Consider the following 14,845-nt stretch of genomic DNA (forward strand, 5'->3'; position numbering starts at 1 on the left):
TTTACTTGGTTCCGAATTCCGTATGTTATTGAATCCTACCCTGTGCGCGCATGACTGTGTGTATGAAAAATGGGCCTTATTCACGAGTTGGCCATTTTGTCGAGTTCCCTGAGTGTATTGCATTAATTGTTAACTGTTGAATGGGATAGCACCAGACTATTAATGCAGGCATAATGCAGCCTTATTTTACTGTCTTTTTTTAAATGTGGCTTTAAACATTATAGGGAATGTTTAATTACACATTTTACATTGTTTATAAAAGCAGAATGGAAAGAATTAGTAATTAACTTGCTTTCATTTCTCTTCGCAAGTTCCAAAAATTAAGATTTTACCTAAGTTTCAATTTAATATGGCCGACTCGTGCATAAGGCCCATGGACAGTTTGGTCGAGAGAAAAGAAACAATGCATTACAAAAATAGTGATTTTGGGAAGAAAAGTGAAATTCCCTTCCTACTAAAGTTTCCTATTGATTTTGCATTTGAATAATCAGATAGTTCATTTAAACATTAAATAAACAACAGTATTGAGACCCCTCGTACTGAAAAAAACCATCAAGGATACATCTACGGCAGCTAAAATGGCTCTGCATGTATCCGTAGAAAATTCAGAGCCTTCAAACTCTAAAATATCAGAAAGAAAAAATAAATCAGAAAGTTAATGAACGTCTATATTTTAATGTTGTTGAAGTAATTCGTCTATGGATTTACAAGGGAAAGAGGCAACTCATTCCATTTTCAAATAAGGTTTTGCCCTCCATTTTCACAAGAATTTCCCACAGCAACTTTTTAGGAATTTAGCATTTTGATCAGAACCCCTAGCCCTCGTTATATTAATCTAAATTTTCAATCATTAAATTAAGTCACAAAAAAATGCCTACTTTTATTCAAAATGTTGCCAATTACACGCAGAGTATAGGCATGCGCTGCTTCCAGTATGTTCTAAGACTAAATAATAGTATTTGCAATAACTTACAAATAAGTACTGGCTGTTACATCAATCTACTTTTGACAGCACGTGCACAAACTATCTCACAACTCAAACCAAACACACCTCTTTAATAGTCATACAAATAGCGTGTAGAGACTGCAAACCACACTTCGTGTATAAACTGGCAGCCCGTGATGAAAACGTGTAACACATTGCTTTGTTCCAGTTATTTGCCACACTTGGTGGCAGCGGTGGGATCCTTATATATCCGTGGATATTTTGGGCATAGTATTCAACCGTCCCTAGACTTTTTGGACATGCAACTCCGTCCCCGGGGGCTACTTTCATAGTGACCGTTTTAGCCGATTTTCGGCTAAACTTTGACAGATTCTTCGTTCAAAAACGAGTTTGACCGATTTTTTTGGGCAGATTTCTGGCAGAATTCAGCAAAAATTGTTATTTAACAGAAAAAAACATAGCAAATTAGAAAAAAACCCAGCACATTTGTTTGAAAAAGCTTCATTTTTTTTCAAACACACCCTTGCATAATTGAACAGGTTGCCTGGTCTAAGTGCTGAGGTTCACTGGGAAAAAGACGACGCAACCGCGTTTTGCCTGAAATTTACGCAGTTTCATAACATCTTTATGTGACTGAAGATTGTTTATAATGTAATTTTAAACTTAATTAAGGCGATACTAGTTATACTACTACTACATCTGCACGTGCTGTAGTGTATTTTGAGTAATTCTGGGGAATTGGGCAGAGTTTTGATTCATCTGAAAGATTTTTGGAGTGTGTTAAATTTAGCAGAATTTTTCTTCATGACCTTACGGTCACCCTGGTTACTTTTTTCAACCTCGTTGCCATATAATCCTGGATTTTCACTTGCTTCCTGTATCCCAATTCGATACAGCTATTAACCGTAATTGGTGTTATTTCCAGCTGGTTATAATATTACTCATTTAACAATCAATGTGAATTACTCCCAATCGACCTGAAAACACCCCCTTTAATTTCCATTTTGGCATAATGTGTAATGTGACACAGCATGTATGTAATATGTGTAACATATTATTGATCCCTACCTTGAACCAGCGCTCACATCACCTACCTGTTCAACATCTGTGCTGAAGGTTGATGGGTTGCAATCATAGAGCTAAATTAAAGATATAGTCCATCATTTGTAATTTGTGCATTTTGTTCGTTTGAAGCAACAAAAGTGTTCAGAATCTAATGAAAGATACTACACAACTAACCTGATGAAGTTTCAGCTCAGCTTCAGCTGTATATTCCGAGAAAAACAACATTTTAGGATCTCAATTTCAAATCAAAAGTTGCTGAATCGTGTTTTGAATTGTTTTGAATTGCAGCTGTACGCGATGTCGCGCACTGATCCGACGAATTTTAGCAACCGCGCGCGCCTGTGCGTCGTGCCAATGCTTGCGCGCGGCGCCGAATAACAAAACGAACTACTAATTCGTTTATTACTAAGGGAATAAATGTGTGTTTGGGAGGTATTATAACAGTCTGTTTAAGACCGGTTTGAGTCTGGATGGGCGATAATTACCCGAGGCGAACCCGAGGCGAAGCCGAGGCTAATTATCGCCCATCCAGACTCAAACCGGTCTTAAACAGAGTGTTTAATACCGACCGAACACACATTTATTCCCATTCATAAATACCTTTTCGGCCCAAAATAAAAAAAGAAATGTCAAAAACTAGACGTTGCCAACCATTTTGTTCAACAATTTTACATCATGTTTTACGAAACACCCCTCTGACTATAATATGGAATGCCTCTCCACAACTCGTTACCTAATAGGGACATTGGCGTGCGCGTCGCGCGTACTGCGCGATGTCGCGCAAAACGCATCTGGGCTGGTGAAGTGTGAATTTTGGACCATGAAAAACTGATTCACTGGTAGTACATTGCGCATGCATATGGGAGGAATTTGAACGTTCAGCCAATGAAACGTTAAAAGGCACCGGATTTCATAGGAGTCAAAATTTCATGTGACACTGCAAAAGCATTCAAGACCAGCTAGTCATGTCTTTATCATCCGTTTAAGACCGGCCACGTGACGGGTTCTCGACCAATAGGAATGCGTAAACTGTCTGAGGTATTTATGAATTCAAAATGATAGCTTGCCAGAAAGATTAATTTCACAGGGAGTTTAGTCCACTTAGTATCTTTCAACCGAGTATGTTTTTCAACAATAATACGCCAATTACTTTTTCGGATGGCTGCAAAATGATAGACTATAGCTTTAAATTACTAGAGCGCTAACTCCTCATTCTTGCGCGCGGAGACGCTTTGAAACCGTCCTGGGCGCAGACATTTTGAATTCACGTGCGTGTTTGTCAGCCTCGACCATTGATCTCCATATACACAGTCTGTGTATATGGAGATCAATGGCCTCGACCATGGCCACGACCATAGACTCCATGGGCGCCCTCGCGTTCCTTCACTAACCCCTGGCCATGATGTACACGTAAACGATGCTGACTGGCTATTCAGAGCGTCCTGCGCGCGCATTTCGAAGATTGCACGCCGGGCGCGCCCATAATGCGCTCGCGTGCTTTGCACGTGACGTCACGTACGAAAATGTTTTGTTATTCAAAACTCGCGATGCCTGTACGATATGGATTATGGCAGCCTCGTTTTGCGCTAAAAAAAACCCCTGTATCTTTGTTTGTAAAGGAACAAAAGGGGTACGCACATTTAATACAAATCTTTGCTAAATAAGTAAACGTCCAAACCTTATGTTTGAAAGGATTGATTCTTCAAAATCACAACTTTCAACATTTTAAAGATGGTGTCGGCACGTAAAACGGATACACTGCAGCCTAATTAGCAGCGTTTTAGTAAAGATTTGTATTAAAGGGACACTAGGTCCTGGAACAGCCCAATTGGGCTATAAAACGCGCTTTGAACGGGATTATGTTAATCGGGACAAAAAAACATTTAAAACTAGCATATAAATACCCACACAACTATCCTTTGAAAACTGGGCGTTTTGTGTTATTCCTTTTTTATGCATGCGAGAACGAATTCCGGGGTCCACTTTTGCGACCCCATAAATTCGAGCTGTGTAAAAACATGGATGCGCCCATCAGGCATCTCTTTGTACATCGAGTTATCGCTCTAGTACTTTAAAGCTACAGTCCATCATTTGCAGCTATCCAAAAAGTAACTGACGTAATTATTGTTGAAAAACATACTTGGTTGAAAGATAGTAAGAGGACTAAACTCCCTGTGAAATTATTCTTTATGGCAAGCTGTCATTTTGAAGAAATCAACGAAAGAAGGCATTTCCAACGGTGCGTCTTAAGATAGTAGTTCATTTTTATTCGGCAAAGCGCATGCGCACTCAAGCGTTGGCACGACGCACACGCACGCGCGCGCGGTTGCTATAATTCGTCGGATCGTTGTGCGACATCGCGTAGCTGCAATCGGCTTAGTGAGAACGTGTCTCGAACGCTGAATTCAGTCCCAATTCAAAACATGATTGAGCAACTTTTGATTGAAATCGAGATCCCAGAATGCTGTTTTTATCGGAATATACAGCTGAAGCTGAGCTGAAACTTCATCAGGTTAGTTGTTCAGCACCCTTCTTTGGATTTTGAGCACGTTTGTTGCTTCAAACGAACAACATGTACAAATTACAAATGATGGACTATATAGCTCTATGGCCGCAATGGAGTACCGAAGCAAGGTACAGGGCTGAATAGCGCGCTAATGTCTTTCAAAATGCACACACATTATTGTGCGCGTGATGCGTTCACTTCGGTACTCTATACTTAGTCCGTGAGCTTCTTAAAAGAACTGGGGAAACCTCATGAAAAATTGCCATCAGAATAAGGAGATTGCATTCTAATGGGGAAACTAGATGACAACTTAGTTGTGGATGGAAAACAAGACGAATCGTTAGGAAAACCATTTTGAAATATACCAAATACCCTTCCATGAGTTGTGCTTGTCCGTTCCTTTCCTGCTAAATTCACTCCCAGGATTTTAACTGGCAGTTCATACTTTCAGCTTATGTGAATGCTTGGATATTGGATGTCATAAAATGTTACCATTTTTCAATGCCAAAACAATAATAATGTGACATCATAAGTTTGTGCTTGCGTTTTCTTATTATTTTTTTGTGGTGATTGTGCATCCTTTTTTTTGCAACAATTTTTTGTGTGACCTGCCACTGAATAACGTGATTCATTACTACTTCAGGTACACCCAACCCTCAACACTATTCTATCAACTATATGTATTTTATAGAGATAGTTTGCAAATCATATGCAATGGTGTAAAGGTTATTAATGTTAGTATTCTGAGCATTTAAAACATGTTCCTCCCTACAAATCGACTAGACCAAAGTTTTTAAATAATCCGTCTTATAAAAATTATTTTCTGTCAATATATTTAACAGTTGTTGACTGATGTGATGTGGGATATGACGTTTTGAACACCCGAGGGACGCATAGAACGCTCGGCTTCGCCTCGGGCGCTATGCGTCCCTCGGGTGTTCAAAACGTCATATCCCACATCACATCAGTCAACAACTGTTAAATATCCCAATGATTAAAGTGTCGTATAGCCGGCAAGGTCATTTTATGTATTTTTTGGGGGGAGGGGGGGCGGGGCGGGGGTAAAAAGTTCGTGAAAAGGGCACTCGCATGCACATACGTGCTGAAATGCAGACGGGGTTTTTCTCCGGTCACTTTGGCCTCCGTAAAATGATAAGGGGGGGGGGGGGGGGGGGGGGGGGGGGGGGGGGGGGGGGGGGGGGGGGGGGGCTAATACCATATGGGGGTGATGTTAAAACCGGACCATCATGGACACTATCGAACAATCGGTGGCGCTTTGAAGGGCGGCACAAATGGCGACGAGCTAGGGCTATAGGGTTGGGGAACATAGGCATTGGGGGACATATGCATTGGGGAACATAGCTATGCACCCCTCCAGAGAATCGGCCGTATAATCCCATTGGTGAGAATGCTGGCCCGCGTTGTTTTTGTTTTCATTCCAACTGTCACTGTCCTTTCAAGTTACAGTTGTGTCTGTTAATTTGAAATTATTCACCATTCTTGTAAGCCGCTATCAGCACGTCTCGTAACTCATACACATCTAATTCCCCGTCCTGTCACAAGAAACAAAAAGAAAAATGATAAAATCTAAGACAGGACTACAATTATAGTTTGATAATGACAATGATCAGAACCACATTTAGCATTGCCAATGTTAGGCCAAATAAAAAAAAAACATGTTTAGCGTCCTGCCTTTTTGAGAAAAAAAGGAGGATGAGGCCCTTTTGTTAACCTCCAAAATGGCCACCCGACCGGGCTATTTTCAAGATGACCGCCAGGTTTTTTAAATGGCCACCACTTGGACTCAGGAAATGACATACCAGCTTTATATGGGCTAGATGCAACAGAAAGAGGCCAATATGATGTCCCCGTTTACAATTGATCATTAAGAAAAGAAGAAAAAAGGAGGCGGCCTCCAAAAAGGAAGCGGGCGGGGTCGCTAAACATGTTTTTTTTTATTTGGCATTACAACAGCATCAATGGTGAATGTGAATGAAAACGTCACAAGCCATGATTCCAGTTGCTTCGCTCTCGCAGTATTCATTTTTTTCTTCAAATTAATTTTCACCGTGTACCGTTTGTATTTGAACTATTTTCATCTCTTGAAAATAATAATGCTTTATATGTTTGCACCTTTAACTCAAAAAGCAGTCTGAATACTATTGCTAGGCGACAAATAATTTGAAACTTGTAAAGCAAAATAATTAACTGTAAACTATAAAATGTTTCTTCGACGTCTCATTACACAAAGTGAATAACTTTTGCGTGAGTGCTAGAAATTTTTTTGGCTTAAACTCGAAAATAGCATGGGGAGAGCATTTTTTAAATAAACATAGTCACAAACTGAAAAAAACCGCACATTTTCCAATAATGACAACAAACGACACAAGCAAAATGGGTTATCCAGTGCAACATAATTTAAAACTAGAGATTCGCGTTTGTTGTTACAAACGCAGAGTGGTCGGATAGACAACTATTTTATGAAACACTGTCCAGTTAAGTTATGAATATTTTCATGTAAGAACAAAGGATCACGAAATTACATCCCTTCCAGGACAATCAATTATTTTGTTTAAAAAAATGCATCTTTAACCGTGTGATAAATTTCACTACAATCTACGTACACGTACAAGTTATTTCTGGCTTGATAACGTCATTTGTCAAAAAAAGCTAGGAAGTGAATACTGATTTAGTTCGGAGTGGATGTTCATTGTGAAGTTAAATAACGTATGAAAATATGGAAAATATAAGTGTATGTATTCATTACACCAAACTTCCGGTTTGATGACGTCACAGTATTTGCAAGCAAAAGGTGAACATTATAATGGTATCGTTATTCGGGCTTAGATATACGACATGGATCAAAATGATAGAATTAAATTTAAAATATGATCGTTGGCAAATTCTCATTGAAGTATCTTCCGGTCTGATGACGTCATGAATTTGAAACCTTGACAAGTTATCTGTGGTTAATCAAAGAATATCAAGGGGATCTGGTAAAATGTGAACCTATGGTTTTAAAATTAAAGAAAACAATCACTATTTATGTTCCACTAGGGGGCGCCTTTTCGGATGATGACGTCATCACCCTGTTTTTTGTGTCTGTCATTCCGCACTAAACACTTTCATAAAATATATGTTTGTAGTAAAATGCTTCCTTTTTTAAGTTATATTCAGTTTGTATTGCACTTCCGGTAACACCGGAAGTAAAGGTCAAGCGGTTTTGTGTCCGGGAACACGAAATGTTTCACACGGCATAGTCTACAACCTCAAGAAAAAACGAACACGATACTGTACTTATTTCAAGAGATATAACGCAAACTATTTTGTCAAAATTTGCCCTTAAATCGCTTGTAATTTGATACCTGATGATGTCATGATGACGTAACACAATTTGTAACATCTTCGTAACACGGTACAAGTTCACACAAGGTTTTGTGATCATACCGTAAACCCTTCGGAAGAAATTGTGCTTTGCTTTGATTTCAGGCTAACATCTTCATTTTGAATTCACCTAACTTTGACCTTCCGGTTGACCCGGAAGTAAAGGTCCAGCGAGTTTACGTACGCGACAAAAAATGTGTAGCAATTAATGGTCTATCTGATTACAGAATACAAACATCATTGATTATTTAGTTCAAGAGTTATAGATGAAAGTAATTGGTCACTTTTTCAGATAAAATCACATGTAATTTGACACCCGATGACGAAATCATGACGTCAGAGTAATATGCACCACTTCGGATGAGGGTTGATATATATTGAAAGTTACAAGTTCATACCATATACCGTTTTAGGAGAAAACCCGCGGAGAAGTATTGTCCAGAAAAAAGAAGAAAGAAAAAAGATTAATTCTAACAGATCCAAAGAGTGGTCGGGTTGTGCCCGACCACTCAAAAAGACCAAAGTTTTAAGATTCAATGAAACTTTACACAAACAAACTTGAATGTGATGATTCAGTCTGCAGCGTGAAAATGTATTATTAAAATCAGGGATATGACAACAAAAACAATGGGATTAACCATGGAAACTTACGGCTCCTGCGATCTTCTCGAAAGTCTCGTGTAGGCGAGCTGTCACAGCATCATCGGAGCGCGGTTTCTCTAGCTGTGGAGGGGGGGGGGGATTAGACAAGCCTTAGAAGAGCAGCCACTCGAAGAACAGAATTAGAGGAACAGCACTTAGTGGCCATTTTGAGATGATTGTGATTCGATACGATCCGATGACGCCTCTAATTAAATGCACTGATTGTAACAGGCCTACTAATTTGCAAATTTCATATGCACTAAACAGGATTTAAGAAGTCTTCATTTTGATTGTGATGATAATTGCATTTTGATGTTTTATTTCTAGTTGGCCTTTCAGTCGTGTTGAAGACGCATTCCCCCATCTCTTTTTGAGTTGCATACGGGAAAACATGAGAAAAGGACACCTTTTTAAAATTGCTATTTTTCTGGTAATACAAAATTATGGAGACTCAAAGGTGAACATCTGCCCTTTTCTGCTAACAGAATCGCAAAAAAAAGAGGACCCTCTTCTGGTCAATCACAGGCCCGGGGGGGGGGGGGGGGCATGGACGTGCACTAGTGACCGAATTATGCCAGTCTATATGTGTTTTTATAACTCACCTCTGTCCAAAATCTAAAATAAGAAAAGAAACCTTTCAGGGTTTTAATATTGAACTGTATAAATTCAACAATTAACTCATAAGCGATTCAACAATTATAGGAACGCTTTAGTTTCCCTACATTAAATTTTTCGGTTTGAGTTCTGTCAGAGGGCGCTGTTACCAGTCAATAAAATGCGTTTATATGTCTGTGCCCGATCAGACACTTTCATAGATAAAGAATAAAAAGACTAGATCGGCAGCGCGTGCATACGCGCCATAGAGTGTGCACAAATTTCCCCGTTCCCTCATGGACGCTCTACGCGCAGTAGTGCGTGGGGCAAAACGTGCGTTACGCGCACCTACATTCCCGTAGGTTTGTGCACAAACTTGCATTTTTATGTCCGTAAAAGTAACATTTTTGACCAGTAGTTATTATGTCTCCAACAAACTTCAATATGCAATTTCAAGCTGGATAGTCACCTCGAAGTTTGCTCTGTTTTCCCCATGATTTTATTTTTCGTTTCAAAATGGTGGTGCGCGTTGCTAAAAATCTCCAAATATAATGTCAGCTTATCTGATAAATTTGTGTAAAAAAACACTGTTTTAAATAATGAAAAGGAAAACGTAGAATGTAAAAATTGCTTTAAATTACAGCTGAATTATTTAAAATCTAAATTGTGAAATGTTTGAATGGATGATTTTGGAGATTTGTATTACAATTTATCATTATCCTTTTCGGGATGAGAAGAATTACTTGGATTGCATTTTAATTAATGAAATTAAATTACACTCGCTCCATAATGTTCCAGCCTTCTGAATGGGGGGGGGGGGGGGGGGGGATGGCTTGAGGTGTACGGATGATGGGTGTGTTTGTTGTGCATATTTCGAAATAGCGTCGGGGACATTTTGGCCTCAATTTGACGCTAATTGGCGTGACCAGGCTGGGAGGGGGCATTGCTAGATGGCAACATCATGGAGAACTGAAAAGCGAAATCGGGAAAGCTGATATATAGAAGCGACATCAGGATGGTGAACGTTATATTTTGCAATGAACAATACACAAAACCACTGCTACTCATAGCGAAACGAGATGGGTTAACCGTACGAACGATTAAAATAAAAAATCCTAAAGTTTATTTACATGTGCTCTACCCATTTTTTCAACATTGAGAGATTCTTGCGCCTTCTTGAAGATTTTCAGATGCTGGATACGTCACTAGGAGTGCACAATAACACAAATTTATTTGTTCTATTTTTTTTTGGTGAAGGGTGAAGGGCTGGGGGAGGGGTGTGCATCCCCTCCAGTATCCAACAGTACAAAACTGTATCTGATAACGGCGTATGTAATGTCCTGAGGAGGGACAATGGAGAAAAAAAATATGTTCTGGGTGTTGTCCCTTAAAAATGAAGAAAATAGCACTTAAACAACTGGAAGCAAGTTTATTTTTCGCAAAGCGCATCAGCATTTTAAAACGGGAAATAATTACGAGACATAAAATGGACCAAACTTCGAACCGAACATGCAGCTTAATTACCCATTTTGAATGTTGTTGGAGAAATAACTACTACAGGTCAAAAATATAACTTATACGGCAGAAAATATATCTTTCCTTACAAACCTGTCTGCACGCACTGCCGATGACGGGCACTTTACTCTGGAATTACGCGCGCGCGATGTCTCGACGCGCGTCTAGTTCATCGCCATTTTGCGCATCGTGTGTGACGTGGGCATGGTTGCGACTGTTTTGTGTCGAGATGCCGCTGTTCCACGAAAGTCACACGATTTCTCAGTTTTGTGACCTGAGCTTTTCCTTTCATATCATCGCGGCGCAAGCAAATCGAAGGTAGTGGCCGCCCTAATTAGTACCTCTGTGGTGACCAACTCTGTCTGCTCATCTGCGGTTCTGTGGGATCAATCAAACCATTTCCATTTATTTACAAAGTCATAAATACATGTATTTACAAAAACAAAATTAGCAACAAACGATATAAGTAAAGGTCTGACACTAAATTATTGACACAGTTAAGCAGATGTTGAGAGGGGGAGCAGGCCGTACAGGAAGGAGGGAGGGGGATTGGTGATGTCATGTTCAGTAATTTAAAGAACACTCAAACAACGTTTGAAGTGGCACCATGTTGAAGTTAAATAATTAGTTCTCTATACTGAAGCCTGGGAATGTTTTTACTTTGCAGATAATTACCAATCTTTGGTCTATACTTACGTAGAGGAGGAGGTTTTTATAGTGAAGATACGAATCAGGAATTCGCCTTCCTTGTTGGGCTCAAAGGTAGAAGGGATGATACAGTACCGGCCTCGTGGCAGTTTGAAACGTCCCGTCATCTCACGAGTGTTGAGGAAGCTGTCTGAGCGGACTTTGAGCGAGTTGTTCTGGAAGAAAGACTTGTCCAGCAAGGTCGTCCTGTCATCTTTGTACTGCATGTGTGAGAAGGGACAGACTTAAAATAATAATATTTTATCAAAAAGACAGCTCGTAAGCTTAACTTAAGCCAGTCCCAAAAGGTACAATAATTAATTTTAATCGATTGATTTAGACAGGCTGTTTACTACGAATCTTTTCATTTATCTGTGACTCTGTGTACACAATATAAGGTACTCTATAGACCATGACCATGTTGCGGCCATCTTGATTGTTTTCCCATTCAAATCAAAACCAAAGCAGGACTGGAAGCTAAAATGGTCTGGTTCCTTTTTGCACAAACACATTAACATTCAATAGTGTTATTGAATAAAGGGAACATGACTGAAATGGTGGCAGCATGATAAAGGTCTGTAGAATAGCCACTCGCGCAGAACGTGCATGCTGTGCTTGCAAACTATTCAAATCACTGCATCTTGACTTCCAGATTCTGACCTTTCAGCGGCCTGCGGGCGCGCATTTTATCGGGTTTTTGGTCACCCATTGTTGTGCATGTATTTCACAAACATGGCAGCAAATTGACTAAACAAGAGCCTTGGTCGAATTTGTGCTCGAAATGACCTCACGTAATATGGCACGCGCGTTGTTCGCTTAAATATCAGTGAATAACCCCGTGTTACGGAATATATCAAAACATATAATGTATCCATAATGTCTGCTATTATTTTTCTTTTTAAAACTGAACACAAAATCGAGTACTGTGTGCGAAGAAAGGAATGAAGTGCTAAGCTAAGAAACTCACGCACAGCGCTTGCGAGGTGTGCCAGTGTAGAGTGAACTTCGCGAAATGCACAGCTTTTTTCCTCGCAGTTTTGACTGACTCTCGCAGCTGTCCGCATTGAATTGTTCGTGGGGCAAAAGTTGGATGGCAAAAACCACCACTGAACTTGTGAAAAGTAACCGAGAGGAAAGTTTGTTTGGAATGCTGTTTGGTTTGATCGCCTGTGAGCTTCGCTTAAAATGTCCAATAACGCAGACATGGCTTAGAGTTAAAAGGACTGGTTCCCGACCTCATAGATGGAAAATCCAATAGTCAGGTTTTCAATCCCCATCTCCTTCTGCTTGCGCCTGTTTTTCTGCATCAGTCCAATCACGAGAGTGCAGCCCTTGGCGGCTGGATCATCTTCATCCTCGTCGTCTTCTTCAGTGAGTCGCACCTCAATCTGAGGGTTGAGGTGAAAGGTATCTGCGGAGAGAAAAACAAGTAATTATTACGTTTTTTTTTTAAATGTCAATGACCACTGCAGACAGAGTCTCTCGACAGGCGGTGTTTTGAATGACGATTTCAGTAGCCTGTAGTTTCAAGCTACTGCCTATTGACAGTATCTTCAAATCGTCATACAGTCACCTTGTGGAAAGTGGTTTTGGTTTTCAAAATACATGGGGAATTTGCCGGCCTGAATGAAGTAGGGCCGACCCACTTTTATTTCGGCTTGGCACATGACTCCCAATTGAATGTGCTTTACAAAGAATGTGCCTTTGGGTTTCTGCACGGAGTTGGATTTTGGAGGACTCTGAAAGTTTATAGCAGAGATTTAATTCAATTCAATTCAATTTATTATACTCGTCACGTAAAAAACATGAAAATTGATTTCCAGTGTGCATTATACATGTACAATAAGACCACAGATATATACGAACGTAAAATTAATAAGATTTGATGTAAAAAACAAAAGGTACTATAAGATATTAGCACAATGACAGAGACTATATTTACAGACTATCAAAAATTGCCAAAAGATGCCAATAAAATTCGGGTTTTCATTGTCAAATTCTTCATAGGAGGACTTGAGGGGGGGGGGGGGGGGGGGGGGCATTACATACTTATGAAGTTGAGGGAGCCACCAGCAGTGATTTTTCTCCTCCATGAACCTTCAATCTCATTGGTCACCCATTCCTTCCGGCTGGAGGTGATACCAGGACCCAAATGGCACATTTCCAGACGACTATACTCACGAATGAAGTCACTGTACTCCATCCTTTACGAAAATTCAATGTATACAAATCAAGGTTAAGTTTGTAAGAATCAGTTGCTGGTGGGGATGCAGATCCGGCGTTATCTGAACTAAGCCATTGGATGGCACCATTGGCCGGTTGATCATAACACAATATTTAGGAATCGTCATTACACCAAATTATTTTAAAATATCAAATATTCAAATTTTTTTTAATGGTTTGCACAGTTTGGTGACCTAGGCCTAATAAACTAAACAGTATTTTCATTTTGTTCAGTCCCCAGGGTGCCGTTGAATAAAATATCTCCTTAATCACTCTATGCTGCTCTGAATGTTACGGTAACACTTCGCATGCATATCGCAAACAAGTAATGGAATCAATATTACAAAAATATTTAACTTTTCGCATTAATGTAATCCAAAATTTCGCAGAAATGTTATTAAAATAAAAGTGTATGGTATTTAAGGGCATTATCTTTTAGGAAATGCATTCGAATAAAAGTACATGCTTAAAGATAGGTATATAGCAAAAGCAAATGCTAGTTTTACACATATAGACCAGGCGATATTTAAAATAATTGTTACACGAAGAGGCATTTTCGAGTACAGAAGTTGGTAACATACCGGTAGCTATTTTACCTAATGTCGGGGAGTTGAATCCGAAAATGATGGTTACCAAGCTGGATTTTTAGTGGAAATGTGCATAATTTGTATAAATCTTTAATACCCGTCGTGTAATATATTTGTTCCAATATTTGGTTATACTAAATTATTATTTTATTTTTTGAAAAGTTTATTTTGGTGATTCTTCTTACACTTCCTGACTTCAATAACATTTCTAAAGCATATAAGTGACAGAATGATTATGAGGACAAAGTAACAATCCAAAATGGCTGCTATTACACCATAAAGTTGCGCGCATTTACCTTGTCTCCAGATATCATCAAGTAAGCCTAGTCTTGCCAAACCTGAGTATCGATGAACTTCAAATTCACCATGTTGCTTACTGTACTGGTACGATTACCCTATAAAAAAACCTTATGGGAAAATCATGTGAACAAAGATAACATTGCGATATTAAACGGGGGGAAACGTGGTGTCCGTAAATTGGGCTAAAAAGTAGTTGAAGGGTTGCCTAACGTGGGAGACGAACACGTTCCATGAAATTCCCAAAAATTATTGGTAAGAAACAGTTGGACGTTGACATAATTATTGTAAGCAACAATAATCTTTTATTTTGGGGGATTTCCTTGAAGTTATTCAAGTCCCCCACGTTAGGCAACCCCGTTCGTGAAATTTTTAGCCCAATTTACGGACACCTCATTT

General features: G+C 39.4%; 1 protein-coding gene across 1 annotated transcript in view; it reads right to left on the reverse strand.

The window, feature by feature from the left end:
- Positions 1-14,845, reverse strand: part of LOC119741798 (calpain-B-like) — a 46,178-nt gene that overhangs the window by 8,376 nt on the left and 22,957 nt on the right. Inside the window, exons 8-14 of the mRNA XM_038217692.1 lie at positions 13,389-13,543; positions 12,575-12,750; positions 11,349-11,560; positions 10,994-11,030; positions 8,553-8,624; positions 6,013-6,070; positions 563-621 (exon numbers count right to left, since the gene is read on the reverse strand). Coding sequence (XP_038073620.1) covers positions 563-621; positions 6,013-6,070; positions 8,553-8,624; positions 10,994-11,030; positions 11,349-11,560; positions 12,575-12,750; positions 13,389-13,543 — 769 coding nt within the window. The remainder of the gene's footprint in view (positions 1-562; positions 622-6,012; positions 6,071-8,552; positions 8,625-10,993; positions 11,031-11,348; positions 11,561-12,574; positions 12,751-13,388; positions 13,544-14,845) is intronic.

The sequence above is a fragment of the Patiria miniata genome, unplaced genomic scaffold (genome assembly GCF_015706575.1).
Source record: "Patiria miniata isolate m_02_andy unplaced genomic scaffold, ASM1570657v1 HiC_scaffold_5, whole genome shotgun sequence".
NCBI lineage: Eukaryota > Metazoa > Echinodermata > Asteroidea > Valvatida > Asterinidae > Patiria > Patiria miniata.